This window comes from Pelecanus crispus, chromosome 3 (assembly GCF_030463565.1).
Source record: "Pelecanus crispus isolate bPelCri1 chromosome 3, bPelCri1.pri, whole genome shotgun sequence".
NCBI lineage: Eukaryota > Metazoa > Chordata > Aves > Pelecaniformes > Pelecanidae > Pelecanus > Pelecanus crispus.
Window position 1 is genome coordinate 59215251 of NC_134645.1, and position 25018 is coordinate 59240268.

The following is a 25018-nucleotide window of genomic DNA, read 5'->3' on the forward strand; positions in this document are numbered from 1 at the left end:
ATCAGTAACTCTTGTTACGGTGCCTTATGGACGAGGAGGACGCTCTCAAAGGCCTCTGGTTGGGGAAACGGGTGATTCGGAGCATCTGCTTAGACTGATGCTCTGCTCAGAGCTCTGGAGAAGCTCGTCTCCTCTGGCTATAGAGGCAGCCTCTGGGAAAGTCTTCTCTTGTGCATGGAATTAGTCTTCAGGGATGCTTGCCCCTTAGTCCCAAATTTCCATTGTGCTGCCCACTTTCAAGTCCTTTCCAGTCCTGCACCCGTTCAAGTTTGCTGCTCCCTCTATATCTATGTTGTTCAGCCATTTATTTTGAATGTAGATATCTTACATGCATCTCTTCTGTGCATTAGGATCTGGTAGTTGTGAAGAACTATGTTACAATCCCTGCTCACTGCAGGGGCGTTGGGCTTGATGATCTCTCAAGGTCCCTTCCAACCCAAAACATTCTATGATTCATTCTAATTTCTTGCTCTGCCCTCTTTAAAACAGAATGAAACGCTTCTGTTGGCCGAGCAGCTGGTGACATCCTTGCAAGCTGTGGCTCTCAGTCCTTCACAGCACTGAACTTTTCTGCCTTGTCTGTTTTTTCTCAGCCTGCTCAAAATAAACTTCTCATTGATTTATGAGTGGTTTATAACTGTCAGGAGCCTTACAAATGCAAAAATTAAAATTCTAGCAGGTATCTTTAAAACTTGTTTCTGAACTGCCTTCTTGTGCTGATTCAGTCCTTCTAGTCTTCTCTTCGCTTGTGTTTCCGAGCTCCAGTGCAGAGCGCTATGTTCAGCGTTTCTGTTGTAGTATAAATGTATTTGTAGCCTTACATTCTCACCTTCTGACTTGTTTTGAGTAACTATTAGGTGAAAAATATATAGCAAAGTTACTTCTACACATTTTTTTTTTTCCCCCTCTAAATATTTCCAGCTTACAGCACATTTCCCTTTTCTTACTCAGGTCAAGCTGATTGTTTCATGGGCTCTTTTCTTTTGTACTACTACTAATAAAATATAAAAAAACCTTCGTACTAAAATAATAAAAACCACGTGTTTATTGCCTCTGTCTGACCTTTATGCCCATCAGCTCTCTGAATCTTTTCTAGCTTTCCCCTTTGCTTTTACCCTTTTAGCTTTTGCCATTAGAAACCGAAAATCCCAATTCCCGATGCTCATGACAGCAGCAAGCGTAGACCTCAGTGATGCATGACTGTGAATTCTATTGGGGCTTACTAGAAAGGCTCGCTTTGTTTTGGGGTGGCGTGTTTGTGTTGCTATTGGGTCGTGCCTCTGACTCGCTCTGTGGAGTTTGGGATTGAAACTCTTACGCTTTATCTAGGATTTAAAAAGCAAATGGAGCATCACGCTGACCTATTTCAGCCTTTTTGTTTTGCAAATGCGCTTTTGGAGCTGCCCCTGCTATAATCCTGCAGTGCTATGGGAAAGAATACAGCAGGGATGTTCAGGCTAGGATCGCCTGCACAAGTGGGCAGCAAGCAACCCACATTAAGGAAAAAACTGACTTCTAATTACAGAGAAAACTCAGGTAAGTACGGCCTGTTACTTTGAAATAATTTGTACCCTTAAGTGTACCTAAGTTGGTCTGAAGGGCAAAACAATTGAAAATATAAAAAGCCATCTAAAAGAAATACATCTTGATCAACATTAAAATACACTGACAAAACAAATTGTAATGACCTCTCCTAATACACAGAGGAGTAATATCCACAGGTACATGCTATCAGAGCAATCAGTGGTCCTTGCTTATCTGTCTAAAGCATGCTGGTAGTAAAAATAGGTGAACTGAGCATATTCCCAGATGTGTGGAGAGACACATGTCAGTGTTTAGGACAGGAAAACCAGATCTGACCTCAAATAGTGAATTTTCACACAGAATATCTGACTTCTGCTGCAGTGTAAACACGGTATAAAACTCCCTAGCTCCTGAAGTTTGCATGAGAAGCCATGAAAGCAGTTAGCAATGCAGCCATGAAGCTGGGGTAGCAGCGGTGCCGGCTCTGAGCACTCCTTTGCAATTGGAGAGCGAGCCCCAACCTCGGGAGCAGCTGGGAAGGGGCCGCAGAAGTGGTGTCAGCCAGAGGCAAGGGCTGGGAGCAGCCTGCGGCGAAGCAGGCAGCACCCCCGGCATCTCGACAAGGGCGTCTTGCCACAGCTTTTTCTGTGGGTGCTCAGATGTGCTCTGGCTCAGTAGTTCAGTATCACTTATTTAAAGTCAAATAGCATGAAAGCTATTACATGAAAACACATGTTACTGAGACCAGTGTGTATTAATTGCAGGAGCTGCCAAGCCAATCTGTTGTTTTGCTAACTTTGTCTTGCATCTTCATTTAGCTGACGATGCCCAGGCTTTCTGGTAAGGCGCAGACTTTTTTTTTTATTTCAGTCCAACTGTGGAATTTGCAATTACCCGAGAAGGAACAGGAACAGGCTGGTGGTCTGCACAGCAGCAGCTGTCACCATCTCCCCTCCTAGAAAGACGAGTCCCTGGGAAGACTGTGGCGACTGTACCACACTGACAGCTAGACTCCTGTGCTACGCTTGCCGTCTGCTGCTCTCACTCCAGCTCTGCTTGGAGGTGTTTATTCTTTGCTGTCATACGTGAAATCCATGAAGGTTGATTCCACTTGCAGCAGCACAGCAACAAAGCCTACTGTCAGGTAAAGCGACTGGAAAGCTGAGCAGCTTCCCGTGCCACGGCTGTACCGGCTGGCCCGTGCTCCGTGCGGGATCTCGCTGTTGTCCTGCCCGGAAGAACAAAAGCAAACCGTTCATTCTCCTGCTGGCCGCGTGCCGGAGTAATGGGTTTCAGCAATAGGAGCACTATGGGCACAGTGAGAAAAGACTTACTTTGGTAAGACGGTGAAGGAGAATTAGATATTTAATTAAAACCCTAAACAAATTTCAGTGATGGGAAATAACACCCCAACCAGATGGGCAGTGCATCTTTCCTAGAAGGCTGTATTTCAAATGTGGTCTTTTGGGTCTTGCACTATTTGCCGTGCCTGCTGTAGGTTGGGATGGAAGAGAGGCCGTGCTCCCAAATTAGAAATGGGCAGCATCAGCAGAAGGCCTCCTGGACCCCATGTAACGCTGAAGTACGAACAACCGCACTTTGCCTGACGTGGCAGGCGGGCTCTGAGCAAGGAGCACTGGCAAGCGGGTTCCCTGAGCGGTTGGCATAGCCAGCTCTGTGACCGCCGTCCTGCGCGGCTCAAGTACTGCTTGGGGTCACGGCGGAAGATGCCCTGTTCTTCTCAGTCCTCCTACAACAAAATATCTCAACAAACTCTCCCCACCATACACATTCCAGCTTCTTTTAAGGCTGTTTCACAGAGAGGAGAAATGTACTTCTGTCTGCTCTCACGCTATGGTCTCGTAGCACAAAATTTAGCTGGTAGCTGAATATAAAGGCAATGCAAGAGATATAAGAATAAAATAGGTTTATTAGAGCTATTTTACATAAAGTAATCAAGACCGAGCAACTTGAAGAACTATTTGTATACCATGGCAATATTCTGGCTGACTCAAAGTTACTGAAGTACAAAAGATGACATACAAAAAGATGCATGCCTCATTTGCCTCTCTTTTTATTGGGACCCGTGATGAATGTGACATCCTTGGACAGTCAAACAAGATAGACAGCACGGTGTGTATATATGTATGTATATATAACATGTACTGTACACATTTTACTGTTAACACAGCTGAAGTTCACTCACACATATCAATTACTTGCTCTAATTCTATGAGAATTTTGCCGGGGTGAGGGCAGGTCGCCGAAGCTTTCAAGCTTTGCAGGGAGCTATGGGATAACCAGCAGGAACCCTACACTCCGGCGTCTCAGGTAAAAGCCGCTGCGTGCCGCTCTCGCGTGCCATGGAGGGTGTTGAGCTAGGGGTGGAGAAGGCTGAACAAGCCCTGAGCTCCGGGGAGAGACATAGGTCTGGGATCGCACATGAGTGCTGTCAAGCACTAGTAACTCCAAACTCATCCACTGAGGACTTGTATTTTTTCATTTTAGCATTTAGTAAGCATGACTCTCTGTTAGCTGCACAGAGGTTTAAACTATGAATGAAAAAAGGATGCTTTGTTCATTAAATCCCAAATTCCATTACAAAAGCTGGTGCTTAGATAGCGATTGCTTTTAATTAACAAAGCAAGACAAATTCTTTAATGAAAATACTCCCAGTGCATCAGGTGGGAAGTACACAAATCAGTCTCTGCTGGACAGTGAAGTGACACGTGGCTCTGGAGTGTCCCACTCCCCAGAGCGGAGCGCAGCGGTGGCACCACCGAGAAGAGCAGGGCGGCACGGGCTTCCCTCCACGCCTCGGCCAGCGCGGCCGCGGCTGCCGGGCCTCGGCTGCTCCCGTGCCCTGGCCCTGGGGCACGCTCTGCTGCGGCCGGGGCCCCGGCTGCTGTGGGGAGGGCAAGGGCACCCCGCATCCAGTCTGGGGTGTCCCCACCTTGCCATGCCTTCTGCACAACAGCCAACTGGAGCTACGCCCTGGAGCCTGAACGTTTCTTATTTTCTGAGCACGGGCATCTACCCACTTTTGAATTTTATCACCAAAGGGGAAGAACATGTTCCTCATCTCGTAGGCTGCTTCTCCACTTGAAACTTAACTAAAGATTTTGGTCCTTTTATAGAGGCAGAGGTTCATGGACACAGGAGAAAGCGGAGAAAACAACTGACTAGATCCAATTTTTAGAGATACATCCCATTGATGAGGTAATCAGACTCTTCAGATGTAATGGGTCGAGCTTTTTTAAGCTTCTGTCTCACTAAACGCAGTCTGCAAGCAACCATAAGCAGCAGTAAAGCAGTGATGGCCAAGCCTAAGGCTAAGGGTAACACAGCACCTACAACGAGGTTAAAAGAAATTATGCTTTATTTAATACAGTGAGAAATCGGTAGAGAAAACCTGAAATTTTTCAGCTAGTCTATCATGTAGGTGCTACATTTGGAGCAACTCATGCTGAGAAACTAAACTGTATGATCATACAAGTTAGGAACAGTTCAGAATATGGAAGTACATTATTCAATGTACTATATGAATGTGATACTATTCAATGATCTATAGCACCTGCCTGAAAAAACTAACATAATTCAAAATTAATTCACATGGTCAGTCTTACCTGTTTCTGGGACTGGACGACCACCTCCAAACTGATCTCTCTTTGGCACAATTATGCCATTCCCATTTTTATCATCTGTTCTTTTCCCTGAGGAACTATTATCTGCACAAAGTCAAGCAAGATAAATGAATATTGCAGTTCGGTGACTCAGGAAGGCTTATCCACAGGACACTAGAATTAAATAATGTGAAAGTGCTTAAATTTAATAAGAAGAGTTTAAGAACTTCTGACTCTTATGGTATAACTTGAATTGTTTAAATAATGTGAAACTAAAGCAAAAATGAAAATTCAATTTTGCATCGCAAACCACAATGCATCCCAACCAAACCCAAGGGGGTCATTTTCCACTGAAAAAAAGTTGGATATAATTCTCTTTTACAAAGTTCTGTAATGGGGTATAGACCAATCTGAGCTAAAACATTACTAAAGCAGTTATATATAGGTGAAAATGAGGCCATTTCAAGTTATGTTGATCTCTACCCTTGGAACTTGCAAAGTGGGAAATGCATAGATTGGCTACATAAATTACCTTAATTCTGTCTGTTACCTGACACATACAAATGCATAACATACGTACTTGGAAGACATAAAAATACATGGGGAAAACTTTTCAAAAAGGATGACTTGGAGTCACTTCAGCTTTGTGTAGTAGAGAAGATACAGCAGAGGACTGTAACTACACAGAAGAATCATAGAATTGTTTATGTTAGAAAAGACCTCTAAGATTATCAAGTCCAGCCATTGACCTAACACTACCAACTCCACCACTAAACCAATTAAAGGTAGAGTAGTAATTAATTGCATGTTTCCTGGCTTGGTGGCTGGATTATTTTTTAATGAAAGTAAAACTAGGAATCATTAAGGTTGGAAAGGATCTCTAAGCTCATCAGCCCAACCATCAACCCAATACCACCATGCCTACTAAACCATGTTCCAAAGTGCCACCTCTACACGTTTTTTTTTAATACCTCCAGGGATGGTGACTCCACCACCTCTCTAGGCAGCCTGTTCCAATGCTTGTCCACTCTTTCAGTAAAGAAATTTTTCCTAATATCTAATCTAAACCTCCCCTGAGGCAGCTTGAGGCCATTTCCTCTTGTCCTATCGCTAGCTACTTGGGAGAAGAGACCAACACCCACCTCACTACAGCCTTCTTTCAGGTAGTTGTAGAGAGCAATAAGGTCTCCCCTCAGCCTCCTCTTCTCCAGGCTAAACAACCCCAGTTCCCTCAGCCACTCCTCATCAGACTTGTTCTTCAGACCTTGCATAGTTTGCTGCCAAGAAGCGTTCATCTTGGGAGTGCAGGCAGCTGCAGTTTTGCTTCACAGAAGCAAAGAGTAACCCAGCTGGGACTCCCTCCTCCAGCCCTCCCACTGAAGTCTTACTCCAACAGCTATGGGGACACTTTGTGCAAGAGTGATGGCTTAATCCACCAACACACCCTCGCAAAGATCAGAAATACGCCTATGTTTCTAAATGTAATGACTGTATTTGTTTTTTACTGATAAATATTGAAGGGCACTTTGACTGTGCTGTGATATGTTTGCTGGCAGCCCTCAGAACTGTGACGATGCCAGTGGAAACATACTATGCTACAAGACCTGTAAAATACGAATGTTAAACATTGTAATTGGAATTACATATAGTGGTGGGTGTTAAGGAAGTGTTTAAGTCAATTAACTTGGAACATGCACCACGCGTAACTCCCACCCACCACCAACAGCACCGAAGTGCTGCAGAACACATCCCTGTCAGCGGCAGCAGCAAATACACACGACCATTAATTAAAGCTTAAATTGTTTCATCGATACTGGCATGAGGTTAGTGCTAATGTCCCTGCTCTAAGGCACAACACAGCCACCCAGGCTCTGGCTTTATGCCAGGTTATGGCTACTGCTGTCGATGCTTCCGCAGCAAAAACATGACTAAGGCTTGGGCACTCAGTCAAACGTTGTAATCCCAGCCCTGAACAGTACTGCACAACAGCTGGTGCGGGCAGCCTGGGGAGAGGCAGACACCCCGTGCCAGGGGAATGCAAAGCTGTTATGGTGATTTATACACTTGAGTTGGCTGTGCTGGGGAGTGCAAATCTTCAGGCTGCTTGTGAATTCAAGCCGTCTGCATGACTGTGTGTGCTAGACTGGCTATTGCTGCTTAGAAACCAGCCCATTGCTCGTTCCAGTGTGCTTTGCTGCAACTATATTTTTGCTGTATTCATTTACAAGTGCAGCAGTGCCAGAATATGCAGCTGGGCTTGAGAGTTGCCCTGGACAACGATGCCGGGGCACTTCGGAGACAGCCATGCGGAAACGCTGCGCTGGCTTTTGGAGAAGATGCAGGCTGGACTACTTCACTATGGAGATATGTCTGCAAAGGGAGAAGACTCCTTTATTGACATCAGATGCCTCTTCCTGCATCCGCTCCCAGCTATGGAAGAAAATGTTTAGCCTTCCAGCTTGGGCAAAAGTATACTGTGAGTCTGTTGCAGAAGACTCCATACCCTGAGTACCTGAGGAGGTTGTCTCTAAGTTGGAGATGGTGTTCCCCTGGAGTCACCCTGCTGTAGAGGGATCCCACTGGAAAGGCAGGAGTGCAGAACAAGATTCACCCATTATCAACAATGACTGACTTTTGGTTTTTTTTCCCCCTCTTTACCGTGAATAGACCCCCTGCTAGGTCAGGTAGAAGTCTGAAACAGTCCTTACCTTGGACTTGTATATTTTCACATTTTTCATACTTAAGCGTATATTTTTAAAAAGCTTGTATCAAGTCAGAGCCAAACATGAGGGGCTACTGGAGTAAAGAAAGCAGGTTAAGGGAAATTTGGAACAGAGAAACCATTAGGAGAAAATGGATTCTGGGACAAATTTCCCCTAGCATTACCCTCACAGGCAGAAAGCTCGTACTCCTGCTGCAAGGAGCTATGCCACAGCTCAAAACATTACAGCTTAGCCAAGCTCCTTTTAAAATGGAGAAAAGATAAATATGGTGGTCCTTGACAAGGAGGTCCCTTTACTGGACATCTTTATTGGATTCTCAGAGATGAAAGCTGCTTATGGGAACGTAAGTAGCAGAAGGGACCTGTCATTATTGGTACTGTAACCACCACCGTAATACAAACAAATGTAAAAGAAGAAAACAAAGCAACTCCCCAGTCCTGCAACTTCTTGGGAAAAAACTTTTGTTCTTTAAAAGTCCGCTGAAAGCTCCTGTATCAAGCATCGTGTAGCAGCCTAGAATGTGCCACATGCCGTCTCCGGTAGGTAAATTACCCTTAATGCCAACACCTTCTCTTGCTCTTCCTTGCAGTCACTGGATCTAAGAGCATCATGTTTTCCTTCCTGGCTTGTATTTCCACGACAATCTGCAAATGCCAACTAAGAAATAAGACAAATGTAGCCCTGAATGGAGCGCTCTCAAGTGAAAAGCTGGAACCTGTGCTGCCACTGTAAAGCCATATCCCTTAATATGTATCTTAAGTAGAGGGCTTTTCACCATGTTGACGTTAAAATTGTTCAAGCTTATTTTTGAAATTTATTTATAATAGTATCCCAGGAGCCTGGATGCTTGCTAAGTCAACTGTAGGCTAACAAGCAACATTATTGTCTTGGTCCAACAAAGACCTTTACAGTGTGACTCGGAGGCGCAGGCTCTGCCTTGGCACCGGCAGCGGGTCCGGCACTGTCTCAGGAGACAGTCCATCCCAGAACAGGATTTCTGCCAGTGGAATTGCTGAACTTCTGTGGTGGTTGGTATGATTTCTGTTCAGTGCTCTCCTCAAAAATGCATCTAGCAATTGTTGCCCACCTGAACACTTTTTCAGATGGACTTCATGGAGCTGCTCCAGTGTTTCTGTGTCTCTCATTTTTGTAGCACCTCATTATTAGATTTAGTCTGTAACCGCCTTGAGATGGCAGTGATGGAGAGAAATCTAATTAACGGATCTGGGTGGATTTTTAGGAGATGCCTGTCTCCTCAACTCCATAAAGACTGTGGTGCTTGCCAGTGGGGCAGGACTTGAACCTCTCTGGACCTCTGGGAATCACTAACGTACAGCATGTGACTCCTATAGAGTTTAAGTGCCTGCGTGAGAAGACAGCAACTCAGAGCAGATTTTGGCAGTTGCCCTTTGGCCCCAGGTACCTAGCACCTCTTCATGTCCCACCACATGCACCCTGTTTGGAACTGATCCATAGGCATTTTAAAAACTTGCTGAGCTGTTAGCTGCTTTTTTGGTTAAAAGTATTGGGCTCCTGGGTCAGTACGGACTGCGTCCTTCTATTCTACAAGGAAATCTGTAAGTATCATTTAACTGAAATTAAATTCTGACTGAGCTGTGTCAAAAGAGCAGTATTAAAACCACAAGAATTAAAACCAGACATGGTCAACTGGAAACCTTGCCTGTTTAAAATTAAAAAGATTACAACAGCTTTGGGTAGTACACTAATCACTGAAGCCCCATCACATTTTTTTAGTTTTATAATAATTTTTTCTTTTACTGTCTACTGCTACCTTGAGAGCAAAAATGATGCAAGGAAGTCACTGTACAATGGGTAAATGCAGAAAATGACTATGCAAAAAAAGTGCCACGCTTTTACATGCACTTCCAATTACAACCTCTGATCATAGGTTGTTGAAGTTGGTGACCTCAATTCTGGTTTTACTTCTGGATTCACAAGCCAAATGGTTTTTGAGACCTGCTTAGCAGCTGACTTTCCTGCAATGCCCTTTGGCAATTTGATGTTTGGTTTGGGTGGCCCCATATCAGGTGTCACTCAGGACTATGCAAGTGAGAAGAGTTTGGGGCAGACTTCAGAATTTTAAGTCATTCCAATAAGCAGCACCGAGGTCATCTACACTGCCAGAAAAGGGGGAAACACTCGAGAGAAGATTTTGCTATCAGTTCCTACACATTCACCGAGGCAGTCAAATTCTTGCAGAACGTTGTTTTCACTCCCTTTGCAGTCTCCACAGATGAAGTACAAGCATCTGAAGAAACACCAAAGTGCCAACCAGGGAAGTGCCCTTTACAAGAGTCAGCAACCGAGGGCACTGAGCACTGCTTTGTTGTAACAAGAAAATAAAGTGTTTATAATTAGCTGCATCTTGGGTAGCAAGAATCAGTCTGAACTCTGAAGAAATAAAAGTGGGAGGTCTCACACTCATTTCAGGCTCTGTGCACACAGCTTTGCTTTCGTCCAGTTGCCATTTCAGATCATTTTAATTCACCCGCAAGAACCTTAAAAGACACACCAGTTTTATTGTAGCTTCTGGAGTTTTACCAAGGCAAGGGTTGGTGACTCTGCTTGTAACATCACTACACACTGATTCACAACAGGCTTGCAGCCACTACGGAGAATACCACTGGGGTTGCTTGTTACCAAAGAGTGAGCCTTTTCTATAGTGATAAAAGATTTCTCCTGCCCTGGAGACACACTTCAGAAAACAAGTGCCCATAATAATCAAGATATTACTTCGGGGCGGGGGGGGGGGGGGGGAAGTCATCCGTTAGCACCAGGATCACCCTCACCCAAGTTGAGCAGTACTTTGTTGTGTTCGCCTGAAGGTACCCCGATACAGATTTAAAGAGCCTTATAGATCAGCTTACACAGCTGAACCTGTGGCAGAATTTGTATTTAGCTTACTGCATGGTTTGTTCCTTCAGACTGTATTCTTTTCCTAGCATTTCTACATTTTAACTTTATTTTTGCACCTGGTAAGAACCAGACAACTTTATAAAGCAATACCTAGTTGTAACTTAATTATTACAAGCTTCTTTTGCATTTTGTATATTTGCAAATTTTTACTCTTAGCCAGGCACCAAAAGACAATTTAATTAAATTTAAGGTGCAAGACATTTTCTTCCTCAAGAGAGAAAGATTTATTGGAATTGGTTCATTTCAATTCTTACCTGGCACAAATCCACTGATTTGTTTTAGTCCCTGAGAAAGCGATTGGTTAGAGATGTCTGCATCTACTGAAAGAAGCGGTTGATTTCTGGCAGTGGCTTTCAGAGTGTTTTCTGCAGAGAAGTTTTCATCTGTGTTTTCTGTCAGTCCTACAGTCCTTTGCTGGGTAGTGCCAAGAGCCACGTGAGACACTGTCTTCCGGCCTGGGCCGACTGTGTTAACAGAAACAAAAATCATAGTTTTTATATAGAATTGAAGGGAATGGAAGTGTTCTTATGGAAGACCCTGTGATATGGGCCTTGAGGCAGGCTAAACAAGTTCATCAGGTTCAGACATGATGAAATGTGAGTTCCAGATACACAGCAAGTTAACAATTGCTTGCTGTCAGTTCTTAAGCAAGGGTATACACATGAACCCTAGAGTGAAATCCAGCAACTGACATACCAATGAAAGAGTGGTTAGCCATCGTGCCAATTGACCTGCTGATGATTTTTGTTCACTTAGCTGAGCATGGGTACATACTAAGGATGACTAATGAAAGCGAACAGAGCGATGGTGAATCAACCGGTTCCCCTACGTGCTCACATTTCCAGTGCTTCAGATTCTTGCAAGGTACGTAGCTGCACGTTGAAGCATACCTCTGAGACACCTTTTCAGATCAAGACCAGGGTCCTTGTTCCCAGAATCATCATGCAAGTAAAGAACTGATCTTTTAAATGTTGAGAACTCTTAACACAAAGTCTGTCATTGGGTGACCTTTGATGGTTTTGATATGCTTTGAAGAAAAGGGAGTTAATTTCTGAGCATCTGCTGTACACAGACATTAAACCTTCGCATGTGCTATTTCCAGCGAAAGGCTCTACGGTGGGCGCAAGCTGCTTGCTCACGGGGAGAGAGGCCACCAAAGGGGGATCACTTCCCTTTGGTCATTCAGGCCGCAGTTACTTTCACAAGCTACCCTGTGGTCTGGTGCACTTACAGTTCTGGCAGAAAGTTTCATCCGATCCATCAGGGCACTGTCTCACGCCATCGCAAGCAAACGTGATGTCAATGCAGCAGCCATCATCACACAGAAACTGGTAGCGAGAGCAAACCCCAACACAGGCTGTTGAGAAACAGTTCGCAAATTACCAAAAGAGAAATCCAAGCAGTAAATGCTGAGTCAATGACTAAAATCTGCAGCACCAAGGAAAAGGCAAAACCACACTATGTCGAGAAGGACCACGAACAGAGCAGAAAGTTGAAGAAAGGCCAGGCTCAGCTATATGCTGCTTTATTGACACAGAAGCTAATATAGCTAATAGCTGTTCCTGGCACCCTCATCACTATTCCGGCAATCTCTTTACTACAGGAATACTCAACCTGGAGGCTGTTGCACCTTACACCTTGTGCAGCACCGCTACAGCACTTTAAACTCTGCTGGCCTAAGCTGAAAGGAGATCTTCCCAGGCTTAAAAGACCCACGACAGTCCTGAAAATAAATAAATGAAATCTCTGTGGCTTTAACTGCGTCTCTCCAACACATAATTCCTACTAAATACCCATTCGGTATTTCTGACAATATGTTATTTTACATGCACACATATGGACTATATGGGATCTTTTAAGAAATGTTTTCTGCAACCTGATTAAAATACTAAAAGAATGCTCGTCATTTATTTACACCAGCAATGTAAATCCAATACAGCACATGGCAGAACAGGACTAAGCACAAGGTCTCACAAGTGACCTTCACCAGAAAGAACTGATTGCTGTCTGCTTTAATATTTAGATTCCCCTGGAAATGGAGAGTGTCCCTGGACCTTTCATTTTGCATACTCAAAGTTTTCCTGAAACCCATTCTGACCTTTTAATTATCAAGTGTTTACATCTGTGCTTTTGTCTTTCCAACAGCAGTGTAGTTCATTGCTTTGTAAAGCACTATCAAATTCAGTGTTTGGTTAATGTTATAACAGCAAATCGACTTGCATAAGGAAGTCACAGCCTTCGGTTGTTATCCTGCTTATGTACCGAAAAGCTGTGCAATGCTAAGGAAAGTACAGCAGGAACACAGGCGCCTACTTAAAACCCCTAAAACCATACTTAGAAAATGCATCTCCTAAACTTCAGCACTAATAATAGCACCGGTCTTGCATGCATTAAGGCACTGTGGACTGGTTTAACTATAGCAGTAGCACTTGAATTGCAAATGGACTTGGGGAACTAAAAGAAGAGGAAAGGCAGGAAATCCTCTATGTGCTCCACCCAAAAGATACCACAGATACCCACAGCAGCAAATAAATAAATCAGCAAACCTCTCTGGCTGCTTTAGCTGAACTAAATGTTAATGAATACGACTCTATCATCCATTACTGGAATACAGGCATAAACAGACTCACAATGGGTTTTTTGTAATACCAACTTATTGCCGCTGGGACTACCCTCTCACTGGTGCAAAGCAAAGTTTTTACTAGTTCAGCTGAACATAGTCATGATGCTAGTTTAACCTTTGTGCCAGAGCAGCAGATCTCTATTAGCAACTTGCTCATTACAATGTAATTAGAAGTTATTACATTAAAGAGTGCAGAATTGACAGCCACTGAAATCTAACTTACTTTCTACCTGTTATGTTTTTTACATGTTTCTTGAGCTCAGAGTTTTAAAATGATGGGTCAATTCTAGTTTCAGTTTCCCCAGTAACATAAGGCTTCGATAACAACCATTACACAGAAAAGCTTAAATGCATGAAAACAAGAAACCATCCCATCTTTCAGACTACAGATGCAGGCCAGTACTATTATTAGTTTGTGTGTCACACCTACAATGAACTGCTTTTCACTGGGTCTTCCCCATAGCACAAGCCTTGTCACGTTCCACGCACCATCTGACTATGCCATGAACTGTTAACGATGTGCCTGATAGATAGGGCAGTATTTCATTTTTCCAGCCCTGCATGCTTATTAGCAATACAAGGCTGAGCATTTAAATGCTTGAAGGTTATTACTACAAACAAGTGATGCTTGCTTCCTCAGTTTGAAACAGCAATTCAAAACTGAACGAGATGTCCAACCCAAAGCATTCTATGATCTATGATTCTATGTAAAGAATAAGGGCAAAATAATACACTAGAAATGGAGAATAAGATTTCTGCCTCCATCAAGACCCTTGCTCTGAACATCACACCCTGGGTGTCGCACAGGCAACGGCTCCAGTCATTTTCTCACCTACTGCAGAATGAACCATGGGCAGAATGGTCACAGAGACGTTGTCAGAGCTCCGCTGACCTGCAGTGTCTGTCACAGTTAGCTGGAAAATATACCCGCCTTCCTGGACGTGAGACAGTTTCAGTGTTCCTGGCTGTGGTACCTGATTAAAGAAACACAGCAAAGAAAAAAAATGGTATAAAGGATCCACCCATAAACTTCTAGGAATAGAGAGCTCCTATCTGTATGACGCTTTTCATGCAGGTGTGCTGGTTTTGGCTGGGACAGAGTTAATTTTCTTCACAGCAGCTAGTATGGGGCTATGTTTTGGACTTGTGCTGAAAATTCTTGATAATACAGGGATGTTTTCACTACTGCTGCGCAGTGCTTACACAGAGTCCAGGCCTTGTCTGCTTCTCACCCCACCCCACCAGCGAGCAGGCTGGGGGTGCACAAGGAGTTGGGAGGGGACACAGCCGGGACAGCTGACCCCAACTGACCAAAGGGACATCCCACACCATGTGACGTCATGCTCAGCATATAAAGCTGGGGGAAGAAGAAGGAAGGGGGCAGGGGGACATTCGGAGTGATGGCGTTTGTCTTCCCAAGTAACCATTACGCGTGATGGAGCCCTGCTGTCCTGGAGATGGCTGAACACCTGCCTGCCGATGGGAAGCAGTGAATGGATTCCTTGTTTGGCTTGGCTTGCACGTGCGGCTTTTGCTTTACCTATTAAACTGTCTTTATCTCAGCCCATGAGTTTTCTCACTTTTGCTCTTTTGCACTTCTGCCCTTCCCCATCCCACTGGGGGAGTGAGCAAGCGGCTGTGTGGGGCTCAGTTGCCAGCTGGGATTAAACCACGACAGCAGGTTAAATACTTCTCTTAAGTCTAATCAAGCATGTGTATCAACCTGCAATGTTTTGGTCTTTTTTTTGCATCCATTTGTGAAAATAAACATGCTTGACATTTATGTACTGTTTTTCATGGTACACGCTATTACCTGGAGCTGTGGATCTTAGCAATGGAGAATAAACGGAAACATAAATTTAATTCAATTTTTCAGTAGTTAGAAATATAATTTCAGAAGGTAGGCAGTAAAATATTTTGCTCTCTGTCGAGTTAGTCTTTAGACAATATACATGTATTCACAGAAGTTACTTTTGCTATGCATTGATTTATGATAAGGTGACTGATAGCATTGCTTTATTAACAAGACTGCCCACCTCTGTCCAGTATGACATTTAATCCAGTCACTTGCAACTTTTACAAATTGCCAGACTGAATTTTTCCATGCCCCACGCTGAATTTCCATGCCTTGCTCTGAACGGCAAATAATTTCATCTATAGTGAGTGACCTAAACATTAGGTTTCAGAAAATCATGTGAGAGAGAGATAAACAATTTAATTTGGATTAGATCATTTAAAAAATAGTAAAATAACTTATTTTATGATAATTTAAAACATGTGCCAAACTGCAATTACTAGTACAATGGTCACTTAGAAATAAGTTTGTATAAAATGAGTATGATATTTGCATCAAATGCTGAACTTTCTCTTACCTTGTGACAATTACTAGTCACAAATAACTCCAGCTGTCTGAGAATTCAGTGACACATACTTCAGTAACTACAAAGCTCTGCAGGTTTATTCGACATGTAGCGTATTTTTACAAATGAAGCACACAGGGCTGTTATAAATAACTGTAAGGCACATGAAAAGCTTCTGTGACTATCTTTAATATTAAAACCAAAATTCAATAAAGACCTTTGGTTTTGCTTATTTGAAGTTGGGTTTCATGCCTAAAAGAGAACACAAATTTTCAATAATAGAGTCCTAGACCTAGCTTTACAGCAGGGTGTATTGATAAATTCATTTTTCTCATCTGGTGAGTGAATTTCCTAACTGAAATTTTTTTCCTTTTCTATTGATCTGAATGCACTCAGTTATCTGATCTTGCTGTTGATTACCTCCTCATGGAATGTATGACACCTTAGAATTTTATTCTTTATTGTATTACAGAAATAAATATGCTCCAAAAAACACCTGCTGCTGTTCACTGTGACTGCTGGGAGAGCAAATATGGTATTTAAAACTCACGAGCCGTGGAGTCCAACTCTCTTCTCAGTGCAGAGCCAGAGAAACACCACTGACCTCTGAATACGCCGCCACTCCTCCTGGCAACCTCTGTGCTTTTCTTTTTATTTCCGTCCTGCCCTGAAGAATGCCTGACTGTACCTTTCTTACAAACTTTGGCTCAATCTAGACAGTAAATTTCCAGATAATCAGCATTTTAAAAAGCCCAAGAATTGCCCACAAGTGTCACAGAGCTGCACAGCTACAGGATGTGGGTAGCAATCTGAGAAGCAAATTATCTAAGTAGCAATAATCAGTCACAATAGAAAAAAAAATTTCCATTGGCTTTCTTCAATACGATAAGATCTCTTTATAACAGTCCTTCCCCTCTCCTGCACCTTCTATTTACACTTTGGTATGTAAGTGCAGTGCAACAGCTGCCTTTTATCTTATTTAAACACAGCCCCATTCTCCCTCGTAGCTATGGATTCATATACAGTTTCCTAAGAATAGATGACATGAAATCCAGTAACTTCAGGATAGCAACTAAAGCACTAAAGATAGCAACTGAAGATTGTACGAACAATCACAATTATTAACTCAACTCTAAAATTTAATTAAACTATCATGGATAATCGTCATGGTATATATCTGTGAGAGAAAACCCTGCCCAGTTCAACACAATGGAAACGTATCTATCTAAACATAAATCTGTGTCAAGGTATAAAGGAATTGCCAAGATTAATGTGTTTTGCAGGCTTAATAAATATAAGACTGGTCTCTATTTTTGGAGTGACTCTGAGTAAAAGTAAAAACATGAACTTTAAATTTTTTAACTAACTTCTAATTTTTGTGTTACTCTAGACGTATTACTACATCACAGATGAAGAGTATTTGATTGCTATTTACAGAAAATAATGCTGCAAAGGGTCAGATTAACAACTCTTGATAATAAAATGTTTGCTTTATCCAGGTGATATTTAGCAACTACTCTTAAAGCTTCATTCAGGTCTCTTCTATGTATTATGCTGTTTGTACTCCTTACAAAAGCCTTTTGACTTTTTAATTTTCAAGCCAGTAACATAATAAATTAAGATAAACAAACTCACAGTGGTCTTTGACATAGTTTCAAATTGCAATACAGCCTCGAGTAATTCAGAACTGGCTGACTGTAGCCACCCTTCCACAGATGTGAATCATGCAGTAGAAGACAAAACTTGCAAAAGTATGTAGCACTGGTTTAACTCATCCTTTTGAATACTCCTGCTGTTTTTTCTGCAAGGAGTAAGGTTATAAAAAATTACTTGTACGTACATTTCAGTAACTACTCACCAGAGAAACCCAACTGTCTTCCTAGGGTTCATCCAGCAGCCTGTTTCCTAACCGTGACATGGTGATTTTCAATTACCTACACATTACCTACACTGCCCTCCAGGAGACTAAGGAATAACCAATTGTTCTGTTGAGTTTTTCCATGGATGACAATTTTAGGTTTCAGTGCATTTAGCTAGCTCTTTATGTTAGTCAAAACTCTGGTTTGCTCCATCCTTACAAATCTTGAGTAACTTTGCTGATATTGGTTTGTCCAACTTGTCTTTCATGTTACTGAGCTGAGCAGACATAAGCAGCAACTGTCAGGTACTGCTCATGGTGGCACTGATACACATGGCCTCTTGGGTTTTGGATGGTTCCCGTTGCTCATCCTGTCCTGTTTAAACTCTTCCTAGCCATCGACAGCACCTCAGCAACAGCAAGGTTTGTGGTCCGCACCCTCTCCCCTTTAACATGTCCCTCCTGCTGCTCTAGGTGGAGACCCTGCCGAGCCCTGAATATTGTGGGCTATGAAGAGACTGTGAGTAGACTCTATGGGTTTGAGACATTTTTCCTTTCCTTTTCTGCTGCTCCTAGAGCATGCACAAAGAAGGGCAGGATGGAGAATCCCTCTCTTGACGGTTAACTTTAAGTTGAAACCAAATTGCACAGATGCACAGAAATTGTACAGATGCAATAAAACAGTATCTCAAGATATCTTACAAGGTCTACATCACACATTTCTTTGCAGTTTCTCCATAAGCGTTGACAGAAGACTGTTGGTGAAAATATCTTACTATTTTTAGTAACTGAATTACTAAGGTGTCTCTAACCTGGATCACAGAAGCCAAAAACCAAAGCAGTGAGCACAATGGCAAAAGAGAGCAGAACTGAAATACAGTAGAGTATTAGCATCTACTGGTTTGCTACTGGCTGTCTCATGCCATCCTGGACACAGATAAGCTGTATAAAACACTAGAAATAATCACTGGAACAACCTCCCCAGGGATGTGGTAGAGTCCCCATCACTGGAGGTTTTCAAAATGTGACTGGACAGGGCACTAGAGAATCTCATCCAAGCTCCTTGACCCACAAAAGGTTGGACCAGATGATCTTTCAAGATCCCTTCCAGCCTGGGCTGCTCTATGGTTCTATGAAATAAATGCTCAAGTTGTACAGTCATCCTAATTTGGGCACCTGGTAGCCATATCCATTTGAATACATTTAATATTTTTAGCTCTACATTTTAAACCGTGCTATAATGAACACAACAATCTGCAAATGGCTGGCCATGTGCAAGGTTGCATGTGTACCTTCATTTCAACCGATGAGTCACCTTGCAGCAGCGTCCACTCGTACTGCACAATTCCGTGGTCATCTGAGCTTTCTCGGCCATCCAACAGCACCCAGTCGACAGGTGACTGCAGCACAATATCTTGTCCTGCCTTGCAGCGGGGAGGCTCATCGTATTCCTCTTCTTCAATAAAAAAAAAAAAAAAAGAAGCTCAGTTATTTACGAGGGGAAGCTGAGTGATTATTTATATAAAACATATTTTTTTCTTGGTTAAGGTATTGATTCACCACTGTGCAACCTCCTGAAAGACAGGACAGGTTCATTAGTGCACATTTTGTTAAGCGAAGTACCATCTACTTAAATTTTAGTTAACTGTTCCATATTCGGTGATCTCTTCAGGAAATAACTGCTATGTTAGAAGCACATGGCATAAAAACCTCTCTGTGTACACGGATGTTTAATACAACAGGACTGTTAGCATCAGTGTGGATTTTAATCTGAACTGAGGAAAATGGATTTAAATATGAATTACATACATAGTCAGATGGCAGTTACTGCACACCTTTTATAGCGCTCTGCATAACTTAATACTCTTTGAGTCTCTTTTTATAATACATCATTACAGGAGTGAAAGACTTATTTAACATAAGCTGGCATTCTGGTGAAGCAGTGCACAATAACATAATGATTAAAAACAATCAGAAATGACCACTGATTTTAAGTGCCTAATTTAAGACATTCAAAGCTTAATTTTTCAAAGTATTTTGGATTCACAGCATTTTGCTATATTCAAAGTACAATTCCTTTTGATTAAAATTGTGAGTACTAAGTACTTTTGCCAATCCGACCACTAGGTTTTGTTAGACTAACAAAACCCATGGCCTGTGCAAAGTGGTTTAACTCATTTGCTCTGCAGCTTTCAGGCAGTGCAGGGAAGAGAGATGGATAAAATCTGGTCCTACAAGTCAGCATTTGACAACTTTAGCCACAAGATCATATCTTCCTGCAGTTCCCTGCCCGAGTTTCATTCCTTCTCTGGGCATGGGATGTTCCTGGTACCCTGAAGCGCCAGGGTGCTTTCTGCTCTTGACCCCTGCAAAGATACCCTGTAAAGGACATTGATGTCAAGCATCTACTGAACGCAAGGCTGTAACCTCACTCAGTGTGTGCAGAGCTGCATAAGGAAAGAAAAGGCGGTTCCCCATCACTGTAGGGATTCTCCCTTGCACGTGCTCCTCTCCATTTTCAAGAACTTGCTCGAAGACACAGAGCTCACTGGAGCAGTGAGACAATTTTTCATCACTGACTAAACAGCAAACTTTTTATTTCTTGTTTTTCTCAGAGGTTTGTAAGGCATAGGAAATTTCAAGGCAAATGCGTTAAGTTAGGAAAATGTACAAATAACTGAAAACAGGGTCTAATAATAGAAGGCATGAAACAGTTCTTGCTCATCCAGCTGGCACAGGAAGCTTTGCATAATTTGTATACACTCAGTTCTCAAAACCAACTATGTTTAAAAAGCAACATTTAGGTGCAAAAAAAAAAAAAACCCTCACTGTTAATAAACACCGTCATTATGGCGCCAGGGCAACTTTTACTTGGTATATGTGAGTTACATACAGTCTTCACATGATTATTTACTTTACCAGTCACTGTCAAAAAGAGACCGACCTGGGTCTGAAACAGCACAGCCCATGCTTCTGCTTCTACCTTGGAAAGTGGTTTCATGTCACCTGTCTGGTATAAATGACTTGATCAATGCCCTGCAGGGGCAGAGACAAGCCCCGCTTCCCCTGGGCCCTAAGCAATAAGGATCTTCTCTTCCCAGACTAACTTCATACTCCAGCAGCCTGAGTTGCAATGGCAGGACCACTTCACGTTGGGGCAGCTCACGTAAATTCATGCCAGCTTTTTGCTAAAGATGAGTGAGGGACCACACTCAGGCCTCTAGTCCCAAAGGATGGAGGTACCAAGCCTTTGCCTGTAGAAGACCAGAACATGCTCAGAAAGGCAAATCAATAGCAATTCAGCTTGTCTCTTGCCCTAGCGAAACAAAAACTGGCCTGAGAGAGACATCTGGTATGGGAGGAGACAGCCTATTGAGCTGAAGACCCTTTTTCCAACAGCATTATCCTTAGAGAGTGAAACACCTCCAAATCTGGGGAATACATGCCAAGAAGTCATCATTAAAAAGCAAGGGGGCATACTCAGGAGCCACTTAAAACCACTGCTCATGGGAGTAAAGGACTATCAGCCACAGGTTAGCAGAAAAAACAGGCCCCTAAAGCATCTTTTAACTTCTGTTTCTAATGATTATTTAGATTGAGCATAAATAAGCAAGATGAAACTGATATACCAGAACAACACTCTGAGATGCTGGAGCTGGCTGCTTTTAGAAAAGGGGCCGCAACTTTAAGAGCAACCTTTTTCCCTAGGGGGGGAACACAACAGGCTTAATTTGTTCTGCTTCCTCCACCCTTTATACAGACTTGGCCTGCCAACAATGAAGCTGCCAGCCAGTTGTCTGAATGAAGACTTTGGTTTTTTTACTACCGATTCCTGAATTTGATATCAGTCTACCTTTGTGTTGAATCCTCCATTGCTCACCACTAGTGAGTATCACAGAAAGAAAGTCAGACATTTCTGATGAGGCACTCAAGTCCTCTTTTCTTTCTACATCAAAAATTAAAAAAATTACCTAATGAAGGCAAAAAGGATTACCTCTTCTTTCAGTATAGGCATATGGGGTTTCATTGTTAACCCAGTACAAACTGCCTGGAAGTGCAAAGTAAATCCACAGCTAAACCAGCACAAACTGGGTGTAAAGTGAAGGGCTCAGATTTACACTGGAATGTTCAGTCCAGAAATTCATTCCACTGCTGACTGTTCTTGAAGTACACAGAGATACACTTGATCTGAAGAATACATATCTGTCATTAACGGCTCCCAGAATTAAATATGCAATTGGTCTTGGTTTACTGAAGATATTTAACATAAATGAAACCACAACACCCTAGAGATCACTGTATACTCAGTGATATTATATATCACTATATATATATATATCTATCTCAGAAATATTTTGGAATTACGAATACACCATGGTTATGGATAAATGTTGGTTTGGGATTATAAAAAAGAAAACGGCAGAAGACTCAACACCACACTACTCCGAAAGAAAAAGAACAGGTAAAATGCGATTCCCTTGTGACAGAAAAATCTTGAAATGCAAAGCTCTTTCCTCTATTTCCTAAATTCAGTCATGGGGTGACATAAGGCAAAAGAGTTGTATCTTCATCACCCGGTGATGCATTGCTGTACAGATTAATTTTTCAGTGCAATTCAAGAATGCAGTGGAAACATAACATCAGAGAGCAAAATAATTCAATCATAACTTTATCTCTCCTGGTCTATGTCACGGCTGACAGATGTTTGAATAAAAGTTCATCCTCCTTCGTGGTTCTGCTTCAGCTCCAGGGTAATTGCATTAAGAAGTCATAATCCCTTGTTTCCGATACCACCATCACCCACAAGGCAGACTTTTAAATAAACCCAACAGGACACAGAGCAATTTGCAGATTAGGAATTGAAATTGCCTTGCAAGCCCAGTGCTGGTAGTCACGAAAGCTGCCTAAAAGGCAAGGCATTCAAGAATTCAAGAGGGCAAGGAATTCAAGACTTCTAATAGGAAGAGTATCATTTGAACAGTAGTATATTTATATCATGCCATAACTGCACTCTACATTTGCGCCAGGTTGTAATGGAATTAAGGTAGTTCAAAATGATGAAGGACATTTGAAGATATTTTCGAAGGTTTTCAAAGAAGCCTAATTCCCTGTGACTTTGATGCAAAATCTAGTCCTAAGCGTTCTATCTTGCAAGGGCATACAGGGTTATAAAACATTACCCAAAAGTCGATAGTGCTGTGGATTTAATACTTCCCCCACTGAAAACGTCAAAATCACACCTTGGGTTTTTCTGGCATCTTAAGATCATCTTTACTGCCACAAGTTCCTCCCTATAGCTCCCTAGTTTACCTGCCCATGCACTTTGCAAAAAATATTTAGGCATCGTAACGCCTCTAAAAATTGAGGCCCTGCTCTCTCTTATCTCCAGGGGATTCCCCTTGGCATTCTCATAAAACAGGCAGGACTGGACGGACCTCAAGCCTGAGGTCTCCCCTGCCAAGGGAGCAGTAATAGCAGGACCCATCTGGACACAAGAGTTTTCATTCACACCACCACCAGGCTTTCTTCATGCTGCGTGCACCGACTAATTTACTTAAGTTGAGATATATAGCTGAAGAAGATAAAGAAGAGGGCATTTAGGAAAGCAGGCAATGCAATCAAGACAAAGTGCATTTAAGATGCAACTGTTGAACAACAGGAGGTGGGGGAGTGCGAGTAAGTTCTCTGGATCAGATGCTAGGAAACGGGCTCCAAATTTAGAAATTCAGACTTGTTTTCATCTGCAGCTGCTTGCTCTGGATTACGTTGTTCTTAAAGACGCTTCAGGGCTGAAGGAACGCCTGCTTTTGATGTGGCCCAGACTCCAGAGGGGGTTACACAGAGACTCCGTGCTGCCTCTGGACTACCCGTGAGACACCCTTCTCTTCTTCAGTCTAGCTCCGAAGCTCTTAAGCAGGAAAAATTCTAAATTAAGTGAATGAGAAACCCACTGTGGCGACAACTTTTCGACAGCACCCCCCAAGAAGAAGGGTATGCCCTCGCTCGGCTGCTGTGTAAATCCCCCTCAAGCTACCGCACCCGGTCCCGCTGTCGCTGGCCCCAGCAGCTCGCACTTTCCAGGGTGCCCAGCACCCGCAGATGCCCTGGGGAACCCGACCCACGCCTGCTGCGACCCGCCTGGTCGCCCCGGGGCCCGTGAACACGCTCGTCCCACCGGCCGGCTCCCAAATACCGGCCGGCTCCCAAATACCGGCCGGCTCCCAAATACCGGCCACCCGGCACGGCCGCTCCCGAGGCTTCTGCACGGGCAGCGGTGCGAGCGCCGGGCTTTTCCAAACCCGCACAGCCCTCGCACCCTGGGGCACGGCTGGGCCGCCTCGCCCGGCTCGGGGAGGGGGCCCGCCGAAAAGGCATGGCACTGCCCGGCGCTCCTCGCCCAGCCCGCCGCGGGCGACGCCTCATGAGCCGGGCGCCCGTTCCGCGGAAGCCGCCCGGAGCCTCCCCCTCCCCTCCTCGCCAGCGGCCCCGCGGCGCGGGGCGGCAAATGGCGGCGCCGCCCCCGCGCCGAGGGCCGGCTGCCGCCATTTCCTCCCCTCCGTGGGGCCGCCGCTCCCCGGGCCCGGCGCGGCCGGCGCCGCCCCCGCCGCGCGAAGCCATCTTGGGCCGGGCCCCGCGCCCCACCGCGGCCCTTACCCGGCGGCGCGGCGGGCGGCGGCGGCGGCGGGGCGATGCCGGCGGGCCGGCGGCTGTAGGTGCTGTAGCCGCGGTGCGGGGCGAAGCGGCAGACGGGGCGGCCGCGGTGCGTGCAGTTGAAGAGGTAGCAGCCCAGCTCCGCCTCCGCCGCCCCCCGCGGCCGGCCGGGCCCCTGCACCACGGCCAGCGTGCAGCGCGGCTCGGCGCAGCAGGCGTCCAGGCACTGCCGCCAGCCCGCCACGGCGGCGGGCGCCCGCAGGAAGGTGGCGCCGGCCGCGATGGAGTCCTTGGTGCGGATGATGGAGTCGGGCCTGGCGGAGAAGCTGCTGCTGCCGCCGCACCGCTCCCCGCCGCCGCCCGCCGCCGCCGCCGCCGCCGGTCCCGGCTCCTCCTGCTGCAGCTGCCGGCGAAATTCCTCCAGCAGCGACTCCACGCCCGAGATCTGCGAGCGCAGGTCGGCCAGCGGCGCCGCGCACCGCCCGCCCGGCAGCACGGCCCGCCCGCCCAGCGCCGCCAGCAGCACCAGCACCAGCGCCGCCATGGCCCCAGGCGGCGGCGGCAGCGCGCAGGCGGGCGCGGGAGCGGCGGGACCCGCTCCCCCCGCCGGCACCCGCGCGCGCGGCGCGGGGAGGCGCCGGCCCCGCCCGGCTGCACGAGGCGGCGCGGCGGCGCTCAGCACCCGCCGCCGGGAACAGCTCCGCCGGGCGGGGCTTCGA

General features: G+C 44.7%; 1 protein-coding gene across 1 annotated transcript; it reads right to left on the reverse strand.

Moving 5' to 3' along the window:
- Positions 1–4719: 4719 nt before the first annotated feature.
- On the reverse strand, positions 4720–24843 carry LRP11 (LDL receptor related protein 11). The gene is made up of 7 exons (XM_075708290.1): positions 24303–24843; positions 18941–19104; positions 14263–14404; positions 12039–12164; positions 11062–11271; positions 5151–5252; positions 4720–4874 (listed from the first exon to the last, which is right to left on the reverse strand). The coding sequence occupies exons 1-7, from the start codon at positions 24841–24843 to the stop codon at positions 4720–4722; spliced, it is 1440 nt and encodes a 479-aa protein (XP_075564405.1).
- Between the last annotated feature and the right edge of the window lie 175 nt (positions 24844–25018).

Coding starts and splice junctions, on each gene's coding strand:
- LRP11 (XM_075708290.1), bottom strand. CDS start 24,843: ATGGCGGCGCTGGTGCTGGTGCTGCTGGCGGCGCTGGGCGGGCGGGCC. Junction 14,405..18,940: donor ACTCATCGGTTGAAATGAAG/GTACACATGCAA, acceptor TTCTTTAATCAG/GTACCACAGCCAGGAACACT. Junction 5,253..11,061: donor AATCAGTGGATTTGTGCCAG/GTAAGAATTGAA, acceptor GACTTTGTGCAG/ATAATAGTTCCTCAGGGAAA.